Source organism: Vipera ursinii (assembly GCF_947247035.1).
Source record: "Vipera ursinii genome assembly, chromosome: 2".
In the NCBI taxonomy this organism is placed as follows: domain Eukaryota; kingdom Metazoa; phylum Chordata; class Lepidosauria; order Squamata; family Viperidae; genus Vipera; species Vipera ursinii.
In genome coordinates, this window is record NC_139513.1 from 127,204,040 (window position 1) to 127,228,317 (window position 24,278).

Below are 24,278 nucleotides of genomic sequence, written 5' to 3' on the forward strand. Positions count from 1 at the left end.
TAACTGCCTCATTTAGTGACCGTTCACAGTTATGACGGTGATGAAAAAGTAATTTTACGACCAATTCTCACATTTATGATCTTTGTAGGTCTGTCAAGCAAAGGGAAGCTGAAGTAAGGTCATAAGCACAGACATGGTTTCACTTAGGAATCGCTTTGCTTAATGACTTGTTTGGAGGACTTCCTACAATAGGATTGCAATCTGACTCAGTTTAAGTATAATTATATTGATTTTAATTGATAAATCTAATCATTCATTGTTTAGAAGACAAAGACAACGATTGTAAAGCATTCGCTTTAGTGGGAAAACCAAATATGCCTTTTAAGTACTTCTAACGCTTCAGCTAGCAGCAGCAAATTAACAAATGTGCAAATAGAAGTGGAGAGCTCTTTAATCAATTAATTTTTCTTGTTACTTATTAGACTGCACTGAGTACTTGTTTAAATTTTTTTGAACAAGTTTCCAGTCTGAATACCTCTTGGCCCTATGAAACAAGTATGTCTGATTTACATCTGCATTTTTCAGCAAAAAACTTGATTTGGCCTATTTTTGGCAAAGTAGTAAGTACGGACTCTTATGCTCTGTTATGATGCCTTCTCTTTCTCTTGTAGGTTCGCTGTGCAGCAGTCTTTGCCCTTGGCACTTTTGTCGGCAATTCTGCTGAGCGGACAGATCATTCCACGACTATAGATCACAATGTTGCCATGATGCTGGCCCAGCTCATTAATGATGGAAGCCCCATGGTCCGAAAGGTATAACAAAGGGTTAGGAGGGACAGATGTTAGTATCATGGCCTTATTAGTTTTAAATCCAGGCATTTCTCAATTAGCAACAGTAATTGGGGCAGGAATTTCTGTTGCTAAGTGATGCAGTCGTAAAATGTGATGTCACAGGACCACATCAGTTGGCAATTAGTTAGAGTTCCCAGTGCTCACTATTCCCTTGTTAAGCGAGGATCATCAAGAAAGTCCCAGGTGGCTTGTAAGTAGACCAGCTAGCTGGTAAGTGGCTGCTGCTATGTGCAGAAGGGTCTGTGGGTGGCTGACAAAGTACAAACATGGCAGGACCAAGGGTGGCTGCTGCCATGTAGAGGAGAGTACATCAGCGGCCCCCAAGACGTGACACAAGCACAGTGGTTGCTGCCAGGTGAGGGAGAATGTGAGCAACTTACTTGAACAACTTGCAGTTTTTCCTGCTGGCTTCCCCATTGACTTTGCTTTGTAGGAAAGAACATAGCAGAGGTCTTGTGACTACAGAACACTGCAACTTTCTTAAGTGCAAGCCAATTGGCAAGCACCCAGGTCTCTAATCATGTGACCATGGGGATTCTGGGATAACTGGAACTTTGAGGATCAGTCACTGAATGAATGATTGTTAAATGAGGAGTACCTGTGCATAACATTCTGAATATCTTTGTTTACTGAGGGTTCCCCCCCCCCCGATACCAGTCCTTATTATGAATCCTAAAACTGGCTCATAGGATTGATACCAAATTTCCATGGGAAATGAGAGGGCTCTAAGGACTGTACCAAAATCAAAGAGAGAGGGGCAGTGCTTTTTTTCTACTTTTTATAGCAGTTAAGACAGGGGTCTTCAAACTTGGCCCTTTTATGACTTGTGGACTTCAACTCCCAGAATTCCTCAGCCAGCTTAGCTGGCTGAGGAATTCTGGGAGTTGAAGTCCACAAGTCATAAAAGGGCCAAGTTTGAAGACCCCTGAGTTAAGAGCTTAGAAAGGGGATTTTAGCCTGTTTTTCACTCAGGGGAAAGTACTACGGGATTTTAAAAGCTGCCCTTCTCTCCTCCTCTTCCTCCTCCAGCTCCTCCTCCTTTTCAGTGTTGATCCCTGGTAACTGGAGGTGATTTATGTATGAGCAGGCACCGCTTTCCCAACTTATCAGTTCTTTCAAATAAAATTCTTCTAACAAAAGAGAAGCTGGAGCCGACAATTTATTTTTCTTTATTTTGCTGACTCATGAGAAGTGGGTAAAAAAGGGAATTAATGCGTAAGGCCCTCCCCAGGGATTTCAGCTGCTTGATGACTACATCTATCATCTAATTTTCTGCACGTCAGGCTTTACTGGCTGTGGTTGATCAGTGATTTCTCTGAATGGCAAGTCAGGTGATTTAGATTATTTTGCCTCTTCCTTGCCTGAGACGTGTCGCTTCCCAAAGTATCATTTTTGCACTTGGCTTTGTTTTCGGTCTGAAAACGGTTTTAAAAGAAACAAAGTTAAGCTCAACTCACAGAGTTAGATAGAGAGCACTTTCTGCAAAAGACAAGTTGGGTGGAACTATAGGGATGGATATAGCTACCATTTTGCTATCACCCCTCCAGTGGACCGTCATTCTAAAAGATGATGTGCTGTTTCTTGTCTGACCTGATAGTTCTTTGCACCCAGTTGGGTTGTTATCAATGTGGCATTTAAGTGTGAATAATCCTTTTTGGAATAGAAAAGGACCATTGTATAACAAAATAATGAAAAACTGGGTATTTAAAAAGGATAATTTTAGACCTGGCAAAATATTCATTGTTGGAAAGTGTGCTGCTGAATGCCAAAGAGAAGTGGCAATTGTCATCAGCAAGCTGTTAGATTGTATACCGCTACTTTTATCTGGAGCTCCTTTGTTTAAACAACAACAGGGAGGAGGAGGAGGAGGAGGAGGAAGAGGAGGAGGAGGAGGAGATTTCTGTCTTGTTCTATGCTTTCAAAACTAAGACAGTTTGAAGAAATTTTTCATTCCTCTTAGGAGATGGATTCTGAAAAGCTTTTCTGTTGATCACTGTTTGCATAGCAGTTTTATATTAAATATGAAATAACAATTTTCTACTGGAAACAGAAATATCTGGCAGTCCTCTAGAAGAAAAAGGGAAGTATATGGCAATGCAGGAATGAAAGAAGACAGCTTCATTCAAGAAATAGCTCTCTTTAACCTGGCGGTGGGGGGAAAGGGTGGGATTTAATAAACTGATCTTGGTCTGCTCGGATTTCCTTTTACAGAAAAGTAGCATATTAATCATTTGATAGCACTGAGGTATAAAGTGCCCAGAATGACCTGCTTGGTATTGCTATATTGTATGCAAACTGTTTTTGATCTTTTCTAGCTGACTCTTCTATATGTTTTTTTTCCCCTTCCATTCAGTCATAACCAATTTTCAGAGACTGCCTGAACAAATCCCTGCTATTTTCTTGGCAAGGTTTTTCAGAAGTAATTTGCCATTGCCTCCTTCCTGGGGCTGACAGAAAGCGATGACCTAAGGTCATCCAGCTGGTTTAATTCCTAAGGCGGGACTAGAACTCACAATCTCCCAGTTGCTAGCCTGATGACTTAGTAGTACATCTGTAAATAAAATGCAAGGATAGGTTTCTGACCTTCCTTTATAGCTAGTATTTTTCTTAATTCATTGTAGATAGACATTTGAAGAAAATAAATCTGAGATTTTTAAGATTACCAATTGCCAGTTTCATAGTTTCATCTTCTGGTAGTTCCAGAAAATAATTGCCTTTTTAATAAGGCAAGTTGTCTTCAACCTAAACTAAAATGGTAGTATGGTAAATTATATTTTAATGGATAAAATTATCTATGGATAAGAAAACAATGCTGTAATTTCATCTCTTCCTATTCACTATTTCCAGGACAATACATCAGTTTGACAATACTGGTTTGAATCAAATAATAAGGAGGGTAGCCTGGCCAAGAATAAAAAGCCTTTTGTTGCAAATAATACATTTTGGAGTCAAATGTTCCTGCTTTCTTCAGATCCTTATGCCAAAGTGAAGGAAAAATCAATGTTTCACCAAGCAACATATAAAAAAGTGCCCTCATTCTCACTTGAGGTGACAGATGGGTATTAATTTTGTCAGAATGCTGATTTCTAGGGACTTGATTCTCTTGCTTTTTTTTTTTTTTGATGCTCACAAAAGCTTTCAACTACACTAAAGCAAAAGAGAATATATTGGCTAAGCATTGCTGTCAGCTGGTTTCAAGGAAAAGATTGAAGGAAATGTATGTGCTCTTCTTATCTTAGAAGCAAACAGGAACAGCCCAATGCATTTTTGTAAAAGATGGGAAATATTGTTGAATCCAGAAATCCAAGTCTGATATAAAAATGTTAAATTCAGACTGTTAAAAAAATTATCTCTTTGCTTTCCTTCAACAACTGTATCATGGCTACTTAAATAAAATCAAGAACCTAACAGTATCCCATCAGAGTCTCAATAATAGCTGAAATCTAGAACTGATTTCCTTAGATTAGGGGTAGAGAACCTTGGCTCTTTTATGATTTGTGGACTTCAATACCCAGAATTCCTGAACCAGCCATGCTGACTCAGGAATTCTGGGAGCTGAAGTCCACAAGTCATAAAAGAGCCAAGGTTCCCTACCCCTGCCCTACATGATAATTGCTTCCTTGGTATTATTTTGGAATTACTAAGGCCCCAGGCTAAAAAGTGGGAGACAGTGAGTTCAAATCCTGCCCTAGCCATGAAAGCCAACTGGGTGACCTTGCCCAGTCATTCTCTCTCAGCCCAACCCACCTCCCCAGGGCTGTTGTTGTGGGGAAAATGTTCATGTAATGTTTTTTATGTGTGGATTCACACACTGTACTTAATCCATAATGAGGTAAAGCTTTGGTTTGGGTTTAGTATGTTATGGGAATTCATCCATTGTGTTTTAACATAATGCTTATTGGCTTAGTCTATTGCTTGAAACCTTGTTTAACCAAACTTTGGCTTTATACAGTGTGAAAGCTTATTCTATGAGTGTAGAAATCATTCCAAAAACAATCCCACTCAAATATTATTTAGCAATGGGTGAGGATGATATTTTCCAAATTAAAAGTCTATAATAGGTATTTCCCAAGGAATAATGCAATTTCTAAGAGGCCCCTGAGACTGTTATATTGGAATCTGTCTGGAGTTTGGGATTTATTTGTAAAAGATTATATAATGTTAAGAGCCTGTTTGGTGTAGTGGTTAAGGAATCAGGCTAGAAACCAGGAGACCATGAGTTGAATTAGGCACAAATCCAGTTAGGTGACCTTGGGCCAACCACTTTCTCTTAGCCCTAGGAAGAAGGCAATGGCCAACCACTTCTGAAAAACCTTACCAAGAAAACTGCAGGGATTGGCCCAGACAGTCTCAAAGATTGAACAGAAGAAAACATACAATGCTCACAACTTTCAACAGACTCCATATTTTCCAGAAGAATATGCTTTCTGCTCTTCCTCCATTCCTGTTATATTTATAGTGTGATTGTGATATTGTACTCTAAGCAAGCTTAGGTCAGATTTTCTCTCTTTAGATAGATGGGATAGATAGTTTTCATTTTCTAAAGCTAAAGCTTTTGCCAGGAAGTAAAGGGCTGGAAGGGAATTTTTCTTAAAGAACTCCAGAGTCCACCACCTTCCAAGTGATTCCATTCTTGGGCAACGCTTGCTATTAGATCTATCTTGATGTTCTGCCAACATTTACTTCCTTATAGTTCAAATCTATCATTTTGGGTACTGTCTTCTGAAATAACTCTGAATAATGAATGCATCATGACTTCCTGCAGTCATCTCCAAGCTAATCATACACAGTGTCTTCAACTGTTCTTCCTAATTCTTTTTTCCCCCTTCCAGGCTGTATATCATTTTGATTACTATCCTGTAGATGCCGTCTGATTTGTCAGTGCAGTGCCCCAAACTGACAATAGTGTTCTAGGTGTAGTCTAATCAATGTACAAGAGTAAAAGAAGGATGCCATTTCTTGATTCTGACATTAGATTTAGCTTTAGTTGAAGCTTCTGGTGATTATTGCTTTAACTAACTATGATAATGAAAGCATTATGGTAAATCTTCCTATAACTTCAATGTTACTGATTGGTATCCTGTGATATGCAGCTCAAGCTATTTGACGGGCACTTGGTAACACCTCTCCAGTGATGGAACATTCTTATGGTTAATTTATTGATGTCCATGGGGTTCAAAGACCAACTTTTCATCTTTGTTTCTCAACAGGAGTTAGTTGTGGCACTGAGTCACCATGTGGTTCAGTATGAAAACAATTTCTGTACAGTTGCCTTACAGTTTATGGAAGAAGAGAAGAACTATGCATTGCCCTCACCTGCTGCTCCAGGTACTCTATCATCTTCTTTGCAGGCACAAAGTTGTAGAAGTTGATTTTGTGAGCTATCTTTTTAACAGGAAACTGGGGAAAAAATCTGTTTCCTTCTCCCATTTTCTTGAATCATATTAATTTATCTGAGGTCTAAAAGTGCCAAAAATAAATCCCAATTCTGTTGGAAAATAAGATAGAAAATAAAATTCAACTTGAAGTGTTTAAACTCCCCTAGCATTATGTTGATTCATATGCAACACCAGCAGTTTATTTTTTATGTAAAGCATTTATACCCTGCTGATCAGTTTAAGAAACTCCTAGAACAGCTTACGTAACAATATTTTTAAACAAAAACTCAGTCCCTGGGTTTTTAGCTTTACAATCTTATAGCATCAAAGAAAAAGAAGGTGCCGAACGAAAAGGAAAACCAGAAAACAACTTCTCAGTGTTTCATGATTCCTGCAGAAGGCAACTGTGATAAGAAACAGCCAAAGAGCAAATAGTTCTGTTGTTCATCTTTATATGGCAGTTGGCCTTGCTGACCATTGAAGAAGATCCCCAGCCAGATGTTTAGATGCAAGTGAGGAAAGGCCTACATGTTTCTTCTGTCCTTTCTCCTAATACATTTAATTTGTGTGGAAAGATTGTAAAGGTCCAGGACAAACTATTATTAGTTTCAAATTAATATTGTGGATCCTGTATAGTTTGGGGAGCAGTTGATTTATTTAGATAAAAGCTTCCTGCTTTTCATTCACTCTTCCCTGGAATAGTGCCTCCCTCCAAAAATGTTAAAATAATCTCTTCCCTCCTGAATTTCAGAAAGCCTAAAAACTTAGTTGTTCTATTAAGCCTGGAGGGCAGGATGTTGTGACTATTCTTCTGCACAGCGACATTAGATTCTTTGGTTTAAAGTCCCAATTTATTTATGTGCTTTATAAATTTTAGTTATGATTTATTTTGTTAGTTATATTATATTTTCTTTAAATCCGAATTAGAAGGTTGCAAAATTATATGCTGCTCGGAATAAATTTGTTTGAAACAGTTTATATGTACCCTATAAATAAAATGTGTACGTTAATAGCTACTGTGCCTTAAAAAGGGGGGGAGGCATGCATTTTAAAAACTGGAAACATAGATCAACATTACTTTGCCTTCTTTTTATATAGGAAGTAAATGGTTATAAATAAAATGCACGCAAAGCTTTCTTTGGTGTGCATTATGAAAGCCTTTTTATAGCCAACTAAGTCTGCCTTTTGGAGAAAAATAGGATAAAAAAAATTAAAATTGCAAGCATTCATAATATAATGGAATTCTTTGGGTAAATATTTAGGCAGGAAAAAGATCATTAAGCTTTTTTTGTTGTTTGCTCTTTTATTATAATATCCAGACTCGCACCTCAGCAGTGATACATTGCTGAACTCAAATGAGCTCAGCTTGGTTTGGGGATGTCACGTAAATCTCATTATAGCTAAGAGACCTTGCACAGTAGCAGTCTGTACATTTTCCTCTACTTTAAATAAGGTAATTGAAATAGCATCTCAGTTTTAAAATGTTACGTGTGAAAAATCCCATTGATTGTCCCACTGATACTAAACTAGTACATTTATCCTATTAATACTGAACTAGAACATTTGTTAAAAGGAAGAAAGAGAAGCCGTCTAGCCTTTCACTTCGTTGCTTGTGGAGTCCTTGTGCTCTCTGAGTTTGGTTGTTTTCTTACAGGCATTTTATTATTCTACTGTGCCACTGTTACTCTTCGGTGCCAGAAGGGAATAGACTTTGCTGTCTTTTTATATATAGTTTATATATAGGGGCTTGCCCTGTCCGTGTTGGTGGGAGTCTTGTTTTCTTCTTGGTAGCTCCTTGACTAAGCCGTTGTTTACTGTTTACCTATGTTGATTTGTTCCTTGATTTGTTACCTACTTGTGCATTGCCTAAAAGATTTTTTAATTATGTATTTCTTTATTAAATGCATATACCACCCATCTCCCGGTTTGAAGCAACTCTGGACTGTAAAAGATAAAGAAAAGCCATAGGGAAACATATCCAAATGAACACTGAGGCTAAAACGAGACATAGCACCACCAACTGCCACCTAGTTAATTTGACACTACGTGGGTGGCATATAAGTTATCTTATCATTTATTTAAATAAATAAATAAATAAAACTTTGTCTAAGGGGCCGCAGTGGCTACTATTATTCACTTACTTGAAACTATTACTGGTGTGCTATTTTGTGGGGATAAATATTTATATTGCCTCCCTAGAAGTTGGAAGTCTGACTCCAGTTCGAGATAATCCATGTACTCCAAAACTCCGTTCTGTCAGCTCCTATGGAAATATTCGAGCAGTCACCACAGCAAGGAACTTGAATAAGTCTCTGCAGAATCTCAGTTTGAATGAAGAATGTAAGAGAACTTTTCATTTTAAAAAAAACAAACCAAACAAAACTTTATACTGTGTGTGCATCTGGGTCTACAGCAGAAATGGCACAGTTAAAAGTGGACAGTGTCTCTAATTACTGTTTGTGAATAGTGTGACATGGGACTGGAGCCTGAAAATCAGGACCAGAAGTGGGTTTATTGGCATAGTGATATATCTGTCCTCTCGACAATAGTCCTGTGCCTCTCCCAAAGCAAGTGCTGAAAGAGAAGGGAGAGAAAAAAGAAAACATCTTGCAATAACAAAGTTGCATACATATATAATATCTTCATCTGACTTTCAGTTACAGACAGTCCTCAATTTACAACCATTCATTTAGTTACTGTTTTAAGTTACGACAACAATGGAAAAAGTGACATATGCCCATTTTGCACGCTTATAACCATTGCAGCTTCCCCGTGTTCACATGATCAAAATTTGGACACTCAGCAGCTAGCATGTATTTATGATGATCGCAGTCCCAAGGTCATATGATCATTTTTTGTGACCTTCTGAGAAGCAAAGTCAATGGGAAAGCCAGATTCATTTAACACCTGTGTTAACAACTGCAGTCATTCACTTAACAACCATGGCAAGAAAGCTCATAAAATGGGGCAAAACTCACTTAGCAACTGTCTTGCTTAGCAGTGGAAATTTTGGGCTCAATTCCGGTCATAATTTGAGGACCACCTTGTACATTCCCTTATCTAGAAGCAAGTCGTGATGCTGTTCTGCCATATCCAAAAGGTTCTTCGGCTCATAAGTAGTTTTTCAGGGAAAACAGGTAGCTGCGGCACTGAAAAAAAGAGAAGAAGAAGAAAAAAAATTCCTCTTTTTATGAGTTTCCTTTCACATGCAGATTTCAGGACATAATCATAGCAGCCAGTTCCTTGGTGGAAGGACATGAAATCAACATGCCTCCCCCACCTATTATTCCTTAAATTTCATTATTTTAATCTTTTCCTGCTTTTTTTTTACACAGAAAAAACATGTATCTTGCAGGAAGTCCCAAGTCATTCATGCATCCCCAAAATATTTCCACATTACAAAGTTGCCTATGTCTGCTAATTTCTGCTGTCAGATAAGTTTTAATATTTAAATTAATATTGGTATGATCTTTTTTTCTCCATTACTGAGCATACTGTGATATGACACCCCTTCTGAAATACTGTTGTTGTTTTTTTACTTTTTAAGAATAGAGACAGAACTGGTATGTTAATTTATAAAATAAAACTTAACTGAGAGGAAGCTAAGCCTCAGACAGGTGGAGCCTGGTGGCAAAATGTTGGAATTCATGTGTGATGCCACATTGCAGCCACTAGGATTTCTGCACGTGGCTAATAGAGAACTACTGCAAAACCAAGTATCTCCCTTCTCCCTCAAATTTCCATACGTATTCACACTTTATGGAGCACAGTCCTTGCATAAGTGTTTTGTTCAGTGTCTGCATTCTTGTTTTTACTCAATAGCTGGAAGCTGTGTTGCATTTTCCCCCGGGAATCTGAGCACCAGCAGCAGTGCCAGCAGCACCTTGGGCAGCCCTGAAAATGAAGAATATATCTTGTCTTTTGAGACGATTGACAAGATGAGGAGAGTCAGCTCCTACTCATCACTGACTTCTTTGATAGGTAAGCCTAAATGTTTTCAAGCCAGATTACTGATAATACAGAGGGCAGGATGAAAAGGTCGACAGTCGCTCCAAGCCAACATCCTTGTGGTAGAACGAGTAGAAAATAATGATTGAAAGTTTGGGGGAAAGAACATGTAGATTTGTAACGATGCAACAAGGTTCATGTGGGCCTGTGTCAATTTTCTATCCGGGATATTTTTTTCCCCTCCTAATTTAAGCAAAAGAAGCAAATATTGATTGGAATTTATGACGGAACTATTAAACAGGCAGCACATGGCCTATGGTCTCCTCTTAACTCACTATTTGGTAAGGTGACATTCTTGTAATCAGCAACGTTCCTTTCTAATTTGTCTGTGGATTATTCAGTTTGTATCTCACTTTTTCCTAGCTAGGCAGAAAAGGCCAGGAGCAATCTAGCCAAGCTAGCATAGCTTACTATTACTGCAATGGTCACTTAAGCTCTTTGGGCAGGATAGGCAGTCACCATCTTTAGAGTAAAACTTCTTTGCCTGTATCATGGTGCCGACTGCACAATAATGTTGTTGACGGTTCAGATTAAAGGTTCCATGGATGTGGACTGTGAGTATGTGCCACTCCCTTTGCCCAAGTACCCTTATAAAATCCCCTGCCACCATCATTAGAAAATAGAGAAGAGGCACAGCTATGATAGGTTGCAAATAAGGAGTCAAATCCTGACATTTTTAGGTAGAAAGATCAAGGAACGTACCGGGCTGGATGGACAAATAGCCTAACCTAGATTATTCGGCATTTCTTTCAAGAAGAAGCAATGGCACTCAATGTTTAATATGAATATTAACAACTTACAAGAGAGTTGGAAAGGTTGTTTTTAAAACTGCTATCTATTATTTTTCATTCCTCCCTTCTGGTCACCAACTCTGCAGCTACTCTTGCATATAATATGTTTTGTGGTGACTGGGATTATTCTTGGGATTATGATCCAACTAAATTACAAGTCACATTGGGAATATAATGCTAAAAAACTTCAATATAGCTAACCAAATTCAAAAAACATTAAAAAGTGAAATTACAAAAGAATGAGAAACTGACAAATACTTTTACTTGTTTGGGAAACAGAAGGAAGAACATATTTTCTGCAGAGGATGTGCCCTTTATATCATCTCTTTTACAATACTCTGGCGCCTCAATTGCTCCTTTTGTAAAGCTTGATATTTCCCCATTGTTTTCTTCAGATGTTTTCTTCAGAGTTTAATTTGTTACCTGAGTTTCAAAAGAGTTAAACTCAAAAAAACTGAAAATAAGCACACAGACACAAAAAGAGTGACCCAAAGCAGTTTTCCAAGGCCTCCCTTTATTCGTATTCTTCCAGGAACTGCTCACATGCAGCTGTAAACAACATAGCTTCTGGAAGTGGTTTAAAATTCATAACTTGCACAAAATTCCATTACTTTCAGCACTTACCTTTTAAATGATGGGGGATTCTTCCCCCTCATGACTTCTTTCTTCCACCTTTCCACTTTATAGAAAAGTCTTTCATCCTTTCAGCTACTGTGCAAAGAAAATCATTTTAAAATTGTGAACAATCCATATGCTTGACTTTAGAGATGGCAGACTTTCTTAACAAAGCTGCAGAGTAGCGTTACCCGTATAAAAAATAATAATATTTAGCAATATAGTTGTGATTTAGAAGAGCTCCTATATTTGACTGAGAAAGTTGCTGTTTTGCACAGGTATGCTCTCAGATTCCATTTTTGGTCTGGTTAGCAAGAGTGAGAATGTCTGTAAGGAATCAGTGCTGCTCACGTTAGACCATGGTTGAACAACTTTTTGGTTTGACCAGGCCACTTTGAGTAAAGAGGAATTGTCCTGGGCCACATGTAAAATATACAACATAGTTAATGGGCATAAATCACATAATGATATGTTTTGGCAGGTGGAAGAAGTCAGGAACCAGGATAAATTCACAAGTTTATTTCATGCTATCTATACACAAGAATCTGAACTAGTAACGGTCAAGGAGAATTGGTATCAACAGACTTCAAGGGAGGCTAGAATTGCATCTCTTCTGGGGCCATAGGTACTCCAGATTGATGATACATTTCACACCACCCTCGGGCTCAGCCTGGTGGTCTCACACACGTTTATGATCTTGTGGAGCCACATTACTAGCTGTCCAGGGCTGCATGCGGACTCTGGGCTGTGGGTTGGACATGCCTGGGTTAGTGCTGTGATGCATGACAAATATAGCCCAGAGATATTGCCCAAAGATTCATATATCTGACACTATATAAGGCTGTTTGATATGAACAGAAACTGCACCTGATGCTTTAGCATATGAAAACTTATCCCAATTACAGTATATCCCATTAATTTGTCATCTTTAAAATTATGGAATTAGTACCATTATACATGGTGCTTAGAGATTAACACCAAGCTTTAATGCAGACCTCCTTCTGAAATTACCAGAAATTGTACTTTCTGATGAGACAGAAGGGAGAAGAATATTAAATATATTAGCTTTAATTACATTGAAACCAAATCAGATTTAATTTTATGCTAGCTTCACTAGTTTTTTATGCATCCCCCTAGCATACCACTTGGAGGTCAAGTGAAGGTTCAGCTTAAAAAGCGTCACATATCTATGGCTTAGAGGATAAAAAAAATATAGATCACAAGAAGTTTCAAATTGAACATTTTAACACACTGGAGGGGAGGAATAAGGGCTGCAGGAGCAAAGTAATTAAATAAATGATATTCATTATTTTAGTTATGTGTGTTTAAGCTTGAAAATTGGAGCATGTCTATCATGGGATCAGCAGGATGGATATCATTAGAGAAGAAAGTAATAGAACACAGAAAAATGTTTTGAATTCAGGTTGTTGCAGTTTTGAAAAGGATATGATGATAAAGGGGAGACAGAATAGATTTTGATGAGGGCAGCAATACATAAAGGGGAGTCATGAGTGCAATTGCAACGAAGAAAGCAAGGTAGTATTAAGGTCTGAAACAAAGGTTAAGAGCTCTACAATACCCAGAGATGTACCATAAAGGGTAGTAGGTTCCCAATGAATTAATTTCAGATGCAGAAATGCAGTGGGATGTGGGCAGGTGAATAGGCAAAAGATGATCAGATCGCACTTGTAGGAATGCCACAACTATTAGAATATGCTTTAAAGGAGAGAGCAATAGCAGTGTCTTGGGGGAAGCAGAATCAAAAGTTGAAAATATTAAGAATGGAAAAATCAAAGGCAGTGATGGGTTCCCTGTCTTAGGAAATGGCAGTTCTCAAGAAAGAAAATAAGGAAAGCCAAAAGGATGTAATTAGGTGATATATGCTGGAAAGAAGTACAGGTGGTCCTCAATGTACGACCACAATTGAGCCCAAAATTTATGTTGCAAAGTGAGAAATTTGTTAAGTGAGTTTTGCCACATTTTATGACTTTTCTTGCCACATTTGTTAAGCGAATCATTGCAGTTGATAAGTTAGTAACAAGGTTAAGTGAAACTGGCTTCCTCCTTGACTTTGCTGGTCAGAAGGTTACAAAAGTTTAAGTGAAACTGGCTTCCTCCTTGACTTTGCAGCGATCATAAATATGAACCAGTTACCAAGCATCTTAATGTAAATCACATGAAAATAGAATAGGAATAGAATAGAATAGAATAGAATAGAATAGAATAGAATAGAATAGAATAGAATAGAATAGAATAGAATAGAATAGAATAGAATAGAATCTGGAAGGGACCTTGGAGGTCTTCTAGTCCAGCCCCCTGCTCAAGCAGGAGAACCTATACCTTTTCAGACAAGTGGCTATCTAGTCTCTTCTTAAAAACCTCCGGTGATGGTGCGCCCACGATTTCTGAATGCAAGCTATTCCACTGGTTAATTGTCCTGACTCTTAGGAAGTTAATTCCAGGAGATGCTGCAATGGATGTAAGTTTGAAAAAATGGTACTACATCCCTTTTTTTCAGTGCTGTTGTAACTTTGAAAGGTCACTAGATGAACTGTTGTAACTCGAAGTCTACCTGTAACAGGGAGTTTGAGGGGAAAATTGGAAAGAGAAAAAGGAAATGTAAAAGCCTCTGTCAACTTGCATTTAATTCTTGTCACCTTCACATATATGTCCATATAATTTTCTTGACAAACAATTTGGAAATGGTTTTGGCTCTGTCTTCTTCCAGAATTTTTTTTTAAATTCCCAGTCACTTCTGCATCTCTGTTATTTCCTGATGGTTTCTCCTCTAAATAATATTGTCTAACCCTTCTTCCTTAATGTACACATACACAACAGAGAGAGCTTTTTGAGATCAAACATCAAAAATGCAACTTATCTTAGAAGAATTACTTGGTTGAAAAACAGCATCCTGCATTTTGGGCACCACTAGGCTCAGTTGAGCCTATGATGAAATGGCTGAAGGATTAGTAAGAAATGACTGTTAATAAATTGTATTTCCTCAGTAGCAACATTTCTAGGTAGGAGAAATATTCAGAGGAAATGTCCTAAAGGTGCTTTTTTTTAAAAAAAATTAATTTTTAAGAATTACAATCTTTAGAGCTTAATAAACAACATATTGTCTGGGTTCACATATTTAACATTAACTTCCTCAATATAAATCTATTCAGTACTGCACAATCCAGTCTTTTCTCCCTGATCCTCCTTTCTTCCTCATATTTTTCCATTTTGCCCTCATTACACAATTATAATTCTTGGTACTATTGATATATACAAAGTTAGATATAAACATCTTCATCATATTTTACTAATATTATACAAATAACAATAATATCAACTCATAAATCAATATCCTGTTTTTCATGCTCTTAATAAAGTTTGATTTCCGATCAATATTTGAGGTATCTTTATCAGTTATGATTTTCTCAATATTAATTTATTTTATTTATTTTATTTATTTTATTATGGGACTTACATGCCGCCCTATCTCCCAGAGGACTCAGGGCGGCTAACAACAATAAAAACCAACGGTACAAAAGTTAAAAAAATAAATAAATAACAGCCCCAAATATTAATTATACAGTTAAAATTAAGACTTTTAAAAACCCATCATCAATCCAGGTCAGCCTGATGGAAAAAGAAAAATTACATTTATATAGCTAAAAAATTATTCATAGCAATCCTCCTCTTATTTACATATTTCCCATATCAAAAGAAGAAAAAAATGCTATTTTAATTCTAAATCATATTTTTCATTATAAAAGTTTAATTATATCTGAGGGTCATCCGCTCTTTTAATCATATTCAAACAAGTATTTAAACATATAATGCCCCCTCTAATAGGTCAAATCTTCTGTTTTTTAAATCTAACTCTCACTTTCTTTCTTTGCCAAGTAGCTTTCCAAACCAAGACAATTAAATTGCCCAGGAATTTTCTTTCTATTTTTATGAAAGTTATTTGTATATGATAGCTTATTTCCCTTCTTTTATCTCTTCCAACTCTAGGTCCATTTCCTCTGCTTCATCTTCTGATTTCTGGTTTATTTGTTCATACTTTGTAGTCATTGTCTGGGAACTTTTCTAGTTGTGGATTTAATTTGGAGATTTGCTCATTTATATTATCTAAATTATTTTTAGTCTCATTATGCTTTCTTTTTATGTCCTCTTTGTATGCAATAATTGTTTGGTGAATTAGTTGTAGTGTAGAGTATATTTCCTTCTGAAAGGTGTTTGTTTTTTCTTGAGGTATCATTCCTGGAGATCCTCTAATATCACCTGTCTCAGTAAGAGTAGAACAAAGTTTCCTTTAGATTTCTGGTCTTTATATGTAGCCTTTATAATCCAATAGGTTCCAGAATACAGGTCCAGTCCAAAAACGTTTTATAGTGATCCCAAAGATGCTTTTTAAAGAGGCAACTGGACTTTCTTGTTTTTCTTTGAAGATGTTTCGCTTCTCATCCAAGAAGCTTCTTCAGCTCAGTTTCTTCTTCAGAGCTGAAGAAGCTTCTTGGATGAGAAGTGAAACGTCTTCAAAGAAAAACGAAGTCCAGTTGCCTCTTGAAAAAGCACCTTTGGGACAACCATGACCTGGACGACTGAGAATCTCCATAGACATTTAGCAATCAGAGGAAATAATTTTTCAGTATTGAAACTCTCATTGTCATTCTGAATATTAAGAGATGAAAAATATACAGCTCTACAAGTGTTGTTGTTCCTAATTTTCACCAATCCATGGTTGTCTTGAACCACTATGTTTGTGTCACTATTAACTCGCTTTATTTAAAAATATAAATACTACTTATCATGTTCATGCATCTCCAGGCACCCTACTTAACTTCAGTTTAGCTTGAAAACAAAACCACCTAGATATCTGAAGATGTGAATCAGTATAAAAACAAATGAATAAACTCAAGGTATTTACTTGAAAGATACTTCCCAGTGATGTTTACAGAACAGTGTCCCTGTTTGGTGAGTGAAGTTTTGATTTTTGTAGTTTTGACGTAAGAAAAAAAGGAAAATGGATAAAGATCATTAATAATTGTACAACCTTTTTGTCATTAGCATTCAAATATCTTGCCCTTCCACAACAAGCCCAGAGCTGCACACCACATGCATTCTTATTTTCCCCATCTTTGTCATGCTGGATTTGCCAGAGCGAGTCCTTGGGCTCTGGGGCTGAGGAGGAATTTTAATCCCCATCACTCTGGCTGAAGTCTAGCACTTTTGCTGCCATCCTTGGAGCCATTCGATTTGTGGTCCTTGAAACCCTCTGTACAGTTTGGTCATGATTGTTGAAAATCAGCAGCTCAGTACCTTCTTTCAATGTTTTCAGTAAATAGTCACCAAGGCTACAGTGCAATTAACATTTAAACAGCAAAGAAAAATCCCAGCTCTATCCAAAAAGCACCAAAGAAAGAAAAAGAAAATGTTAGCCTTGTTCTCAGATATGATGTCAATACAGCTAGTTTTTATCCTTCCTTTATCTACTGTAACCCTCTCCTGTTATCCAAAAAATTAAGTGACACTCCCCCCTCCTCCTGAATCACCGCACATGCTCTATCCCCACTAAGAAAGTGAAATCTCAAATAAAATTTTAGGGTCTATCTTCCAAAAAAGGGAATCTTACTCAGTTGGTTAACTAAATAAAACAAATGACAAAAATTTGAAAATTGCATATTAAGAGAGATGTTATAATAAAGAATTCCCTCACCTCCTTCAAATCTCCTCTGAGGTTTAAATAATAAAATGGCATTCTGCAGTCTTTTTTTTTTTTACAACGGTTGCATTTTTTTTACAAAATTAAAAAAAAAGGAAATCTGATTGATTAATCGGGGCGCTATTTTTGTCAGTCAGAATGTTTTAATCATTTAATCTCTGCAGCATTGCAGTTCTTTTTTAATTACCTGTCATATTACAAAATACACATGATATAAGAGAACATACTCATTAATGCAACAGCATAGGATTGAAGATGTATTTTTAGATAGCTGAAGGATTTATAGAAAGTTTATTTTACATTGCTCATTCAGGTGCATAAATTTTTCAGTCATTGATTGCCATAAAGGCTAGCAACAACCTCGGGGGTTTTTTTCCCCTGACCAAAAAAACCCTATTCCCCCTTTCCCCCTTACTGCCTTCTATGTACAGTATATACCTATTTAGGAGGAGCATCAGCTGGAAGCAGAAAAATGTCACACTGTTCCTGATGGCAGGATGGCTCTGGATCCTCCATTGTGCTCTTAGAAATGCTGCTGAGTATTTTTAACTGTTGCTTCCCTCTGGCTTGGTATATTCAAACAGGAAATTAACACTGAATAAACCTCCTCTTTGTTGGCAAGGTCAGAGAAAGAACTTAAAGATCAACCGCCTATCATCTGCTGACAGTTAATATGTTTTCTCTGTTGCTCGTTAATCTCCTGCCTGATTAATTTTGAAAGGGGGAACGGTAGCAGGAAATGTTGGGAATGGTTGATGGGGGAGGAAATGGTACATACTTTGCTTTGCTTTTCTAGAGAAAGATAGGATATACATCAGATGGGTAAATGAATAAAAGCCAAGACAAGCTTTACCCAGTGAGTTTAACTCAGACTGTAATTGGCATGGCTTTTCTGAACAAGAGGAGCTCATTTCTGAACCCTCCAATTTAGAAATTTGGCATAAGCATTGCAACTGCAAATTATGGTGAATTCCTACAGCGTTCTCAGTAAGACAGGCATCTGAGAGAAAGGGCACCACAGCTGCTCTAACTTGTATGTGTGTACCATTCAGCCAGGCCTTTTCAATTGAAGGGGTGGAAAAATGCAAGCCAATTGAAGTGTCCTGATTGCAACTATTAAACTGAATACTGTAAAGGGCCATGCATGGCTGAATGTAAAATTAAAAGCTCAGAGCAAAGAAAGGCTATTTACTTCTTGTGTTCTTGTTAAAAGGAATCATTTTGCAACTCTCTGTACTGTAAGGCCCATTTAACCAATTTGGAATTGGCCCAGCTAATTACAAAGCTGTCATTTTTATAGAAATTTTATTAAATGTTACAATTAAAAAAGTAAGAGCTAATACAAACTTCAAAGAGAATAAAAGAAAAACATGCAGAAAAAAAGGGAAAAGGTAGAAAAGAAAAAGAAAAAATAAGAATTTAGTAAAGAAAAATATCTAGGTCTGGGTATATCAATAGAAAAAGCACTTAGACTTATACACTGCTCCACAGTGCTTTTCTCTGGCTGGTTTACAGAATCAGCATATTGCCCCGAACAATCGGGGTCCTCATCTTACACTCATTTTACCCACCTCAGAATCGAACTCCTGGCAGTGGGCAGAGTTAGCCTGAAATAGTGCATTCCAACCACTGCACCACCATGGCTCCTATACCAGAGCATATAACTTAGTAACTTAATACTAAAATGATTACTAACAATAGTAATATAAAGAAAAATGAGGGGATTCTTCAGATATCAATAGATGGGAGTTATTAAGCCTTACCCTGTGGGGAAAGATGATCAATGTCAGAATGAATATTATTCCCAGATTAATTCATATTCTGAGAGGAATTCCAGCATATATATATATATATACATACATATATACATATATACATATATACATATATACATATATACATATATATATATGAAAACAAATACATATATATATATATATATATATATATATATATATATATATATATATATGTGTGTGTGTGTGTGTGTGTGTGTGTGTGTGTGTATGTGTGTATGTATATGTGTGTGTGTGTGTGTATATATGTGTGTGTGTGTGTGTATGTATATGTGTGTGTGTGTGTATATATGTGTGTGTGTGTGTGTGTGTATGTATATATATGTGTGTGTGTGTGTGTGTGTGTGTCTGTGTGTTTTCTGAGGTTTTCGCGGGTGTTTGTATGTGGATCTTTGGTCATTCGGGTTTTTTCCCGCGTAGAGTTGAAGGTGTAGGAGCAACAGAAGAAGGAAGCTGAAGCCACCAGCCTCAGGATGACGGATGGGATTCCGTCGAAACGTTGCTCCTACACCTTCAACTCTACGCGGGAAAAAACCCGAATGACCAAAGATCCATATATATATATATTTTCAAAAATATTCTTTGTTTACAAAATAAATTAATAATAATAATAATTTGAAAAACATTGGAGGAAATGTGATAACAACTTGACATGGGCATGGCTTAAGATGGGAACCATCAAGAAAGAAACGGAAGGCTTAATACTGGCTGCTCAAGAACAAGCACTACAAACTAATGCCATGAAAGCAAAGATACAAAACTCTACTGACAATCCAAATTGCTGACTTCACAACAACAAAGTTGAAACTGTTTCACATTTAATATGTGAGTGCAGCAAAATCGTGCAAACTGATTACAAAGCTAGATATGACCAAGTTGCTAAACTAATCCACTGGGCATTGTGTAAAAAATACGACTTGCCTGTGTCCGAAAAGTCGTGGGAACATAGGGTGGAAAAAGTTGTCGAGAATGAGAGGGTGAAGATCTTGTGGGACTTCTGAATACAGACAGATCTCCATTTGGAACACAACACGCCAGATATTGCAGTCGTAGAGAACCGAAGCGTACAGTTGATTGATATCACTGTACCAGGAGATGCCAGAGTCAAAGAAAAAGAACTGGAAAAAAATTACAAAATACTGCGACCTGGCCATCGAAACTTCTTATCAGGTGCTTTGGAGAATAGCTTGATTCCCTCTTCTTTGTGGCAACCCCTGAGATATTGGAACACTGCTATCATGTCACCCCTCGTCCTTCTCTTCATTAAACTAGACATACCCAATTCCAGTAATTGTTCCTTATATGTTTTAGCCTCCAGCCCCCTAATCATCTTTGTTGCTCTTCTCTGTACTCTTTCTAGAATCTCAACGTCTTTTTTGCATCGTGACCAAAACTGGATGCAATATTCCAGATGTGGCCTTACCAAGGCATTGTAAAATGGTATTAACACTTCACGTGATCTTGATTCTATCCCTCTGTTAATGCAGCCTAGCACTGTGTTGGCTTATTGGCAGCTGCAGTACACTGCTGGCTCATATTTAAGTGATTGTCCACTAGGACACCGAGATCCCTTTCACAGTTATTACTATTGAGGAAGAAACCACTTATACTATACTTGTGTGTTTGGTTTTTCTTGCCTAAATGTAGAACTTTACTTTTTTCACCATTGAATTTCATTTTATTATTCAATTCTGAAAATATCTTTACAGAAAATGTAAATTAATGAGGGGATTTGGTTTTCTTAATTTGGAACTATATATTTAACAGAGCTGATATAAATATGGATTTGATATTTGTTAAATGGATGGGTAACCCATTTTTTACCTATAGGTCTCCATTCTGATTTTGGCCAATTAATAGAGTATCCTGCTATTTTACTAAAGGCACCTATCTTTTGCATAAAAGATAATACAAAGTTTAAAAATAAAAGAATAAGCAAGTTAAACAAATTTGTGTTCAACTGAGTTGCTTACCACTCCATATATCTCCCTATGTTGTCTAGCCCAAGAGTTCCATACAGCATGGATGGATGAGATATCCCTGCCTAGTTCCTCTAAATAGTGGAAAGGCAGGAGAAAACATGCCATTAATCTTCATTTTAGATGTAGGTGGCCCATACAATATCTTAATCCATTTTATGAATTCCAAAAGAAATTTAAATTTGTTGAATACAGCAATCATTTTGTAGAAGGCTTTTTCAGCTTCTAATGATAAAATTGCAAATAGATCTTTCTTTTTATTCATGTCCATTAGAACTGCAATTAACCTAATGTTACCTTCTGCCTGCATAATTTTTATAAACCCTGCTTGATCGTTGTTAACAATAAACAATGTCACTTGATGTAATCTATTTGCTAACACTGCTTTTAAAATCTTTATATCAATGTTAATCAACAAGACAGGATGATAATTAGAACACTGACTATTATCTCACCTGCTTTTGGTACAACTGTAATAGAAACCTGGTTAAATGTCAGAGATAAAATTCTGTTATCAAATATTTCTTAGTATACTTGACAAAATTTTGGTACCAAAAGATCTATGAATGTTTTATATTACCTGATAGGGAACTCATCTAGGCCTGGTATTTTAGCACTTGGTATTTTTAAAATTATTTATTTAATCTCTACCTCAGATACTAGAGCAAATAGATGTTGATGTTGTGTATCATCTAAACATAAATTAATTTTACTTTAAAAAGCCCCTATCTTCATTCAGTATATTCTCTAGTTTACTGTATAATTCTGAATAAAATTTTAAAAATTGATAATTTATGTCAATTGAAGTTTTATACATTTCATCTCTTTTGATAATTTTAGTAGCTTATCACTTTCTCTTAAAGTATAACAAATGACCTCTTCTTCCCATATCTTATTTCTTATCTATAAATAAATCTTTAAAGCCTCATCATTCAGACCTAGTTATCAAAAGTCCATTAAGGGTTACCAGTGATAACAACATATTTATTTTAACCTTGATCAAATAAACCAACTTTATGTTTCTTCCTTTTACTGTCAACAAGTTTGGTCTTTAATGCCTTCAAATAATCTCCTAGAACTTGATTTCTTTTCATATTTATTTATTTATTTATTTATTTATTTATTTATTTAATATTTCTATACCGCCCTTCTCCCTGAGGACTCAGGGCGGTTCACAGGGCAAGAATAAAATACAAAGTTACAAATATTAAAAGGAAATTAAATAATTGCCCGATTTTAAAACAATTGATATGTTATAATTATAAAACCCCAAAAATACAATATTAAGAATACAAGAATAAAAAACCCCACCAATCCCCCATCAGGCTAGGCCGGCTTGTACAAACAAAAACGTCTTCAGATCGCGACTAAAGGAGCGAAGATCGGGCGCCATCCGGAGCTCTACCGGTAACTGATTCCATAGCTCCGGAGCGCCCACAGAGAAGGATCTCCCCCTGGGGGCCACCAATCGACATTCTCTGATCGGTGGCACCCTGAGGAGACCCTCTCTGTGGGAACGCACAGGGCGCAGGGAGATTGATGCCGGCAGCAGGTGTTCCCTGAGGTACTCCGGACCCCTGCCATGTAGGGCTTTAAACACCATTACTAGTACCTTGAATCTCACCCGGAAGACAACTGGCAACCAATGCAGCTCACGGAGCAGAGGTGTAACATGGGAGTATCGGGAGACTCCCAACACAACTCTCGCGGCTGCATTCTGTACCAGTTGGAGCCTCCGGGTGGTCTTCAAGGGCAGCCCCATGTAGAGAGCATTGCAGTAGTCCAGATGAGAGGTCAGGAGCGCATGAGTGACCGTGCATAAATCATCCCGGCTTAGATAGGGCCGCAACTGGCGCACCCGGCGGACCTGGGCAAAAGCCCCCCTAGTCACAGCCACTATGTGGTCTTCCAAAGTAAGCCGTGAATCTAGGAGGACTCCCAAGTTGCGAGCCCTATCTACAGGGGGTAATAATTCACCCCACATAGAAAAAGATGGAATATCCGAATAAACCCGGGATGAAGGTATGCAAAGCCACTCAGTCTTGTCGGGGTTGAGTTGAAGTCTGTTCCTCCCCATCCAGACCTGAACCGCCTCCAGGCAACGGGACATCACGTCGAGGGCATCACTGGGGTGGTTTGGGGTCGAAAGAAAACTCCAAAGCCACGAATGATCTCACCCAGCGGTTTCATATAGATGTTGAACAGGAGAGGTGAGAGGACCGACCCCTGAGGAACTCCACAAACGAGAGACCTCGCGGTCGACCTCTGCCCTCCTGTCAACACCGACTGCGAGCGTCCCTGGAGATAGGAGGAGAACCACTGTAAAACCGTGCCTCCCACTCCCAATCCCCTGAGACGCCGCAGCAAGATACCATGGTTGATGGTATCAAAAGCCGCTGAGAGGTCTAATAGGACTAGAACAGAGGAATGTCCCCTGTCCCGAGCCCTCCAGAGATCATTCACCAGCACGACCAATGCCGCCTCCGTGCTGTACCCGGGCCTGAAACCCGATTGGTACGGGTCTAGATAATCCGCTTCATCCAGGACCAGAGGGAGCTGATGCGCCACCACACTCTCAACAACCTTCGCAAGGAAGCGAAGGTTGGAGACCGGATGAAAGTTGTTCAATACAGTTGGGTCCAAGGCAGGCTTCTTTGAGTGAGGGCTGCTTCCCTGCCGTCTTGAAAGAGGCGGTGGTGAGGCCTCTCCTGTATTGAACTGCCTGGAACCAGCTGCGCGTCCTCTCCCGGGCTGCATAAACCAGCCAGGAAGGGCACGGGTCCAATAAACATGTGGTGGAGCTCAGCCTCCCCATAATCCTGTCCACTTCCTCCGGAGTCACAGAATCAAACTCCTCCCAGGTAATATCGACAAGACCGCCCGTGTCCTGATCGTCAGACTCTGCCCAGTCAGAGTCCAAACTGGTCCGAATCCGAGCGATTTTGTCCGACAGATGTTGGTTAAACTCCTCGGCACGACCCTGCAAGGGATCCTCCCTCACCTCCTGATTCAGGAGGGAGCGAGTCACCCTAAACAGGGCGGCCGGGTGATTATCTGCGGACGCGATAAGGGTGGCGAAGTGGTTAGACCTCGCCTCCCTTATCGCAGTGAGATAAGACCTAATGTAGGCTCTTAGTCGCAATCGGTCGGATTCGGATCGGCTGGATCTCCAACCGCTCTCTAGGCCCCGTCTCCGACGCTTCA

General features: G+C 38.1%; 1 protein-coding gene and 1 long non-coding RNA gene across 2 annotated transcripts in view; one reads left to right on the top strand and one right to left on the bottom strand.

Moving 5' to 3' along the window:
- Window positions 1-24,278, top strand: part of RPTOR (regulatory associated protein of MTOR complex 1) — a 438,767-nt gene that overhangs the window by 296,806 nt on the left and 117,683 nt on the right. Inside the window, exons 17-20 of the mRNA XM_083354435.1 lie at window positions 612-752; window positions 6,002-6,119; window positions 8,369-8,509; window positions 9,992-10,150. Coding sequence (XP_083210561.1) covers window positions 612-752; window positions 6,002-6,119; window positions 8,369-8,509; window positions 9,992-10,150 — 559 coding nt within the window. The remainder of the gene's footprint in view (window positions 1-611; window positions 753-6,001; window positions 6,120-8,368; window positions 8,510-9,991; window positions 10,151-24,278) is intronic.
- LOC310635470 lies at window positions 9,178-14,115 on the bottom strand. The gene is made up of 3 exons (XR_014491421.1): window positions 13,924-14,115; window positions 11,593-11,676; window positions 9,178-9,318 (listed from the first exon to the last, which is right to left on the bottom strand). It is a non-coding gene; the product is annotated as an uncharacterized lncRNA (long non-coding RNA).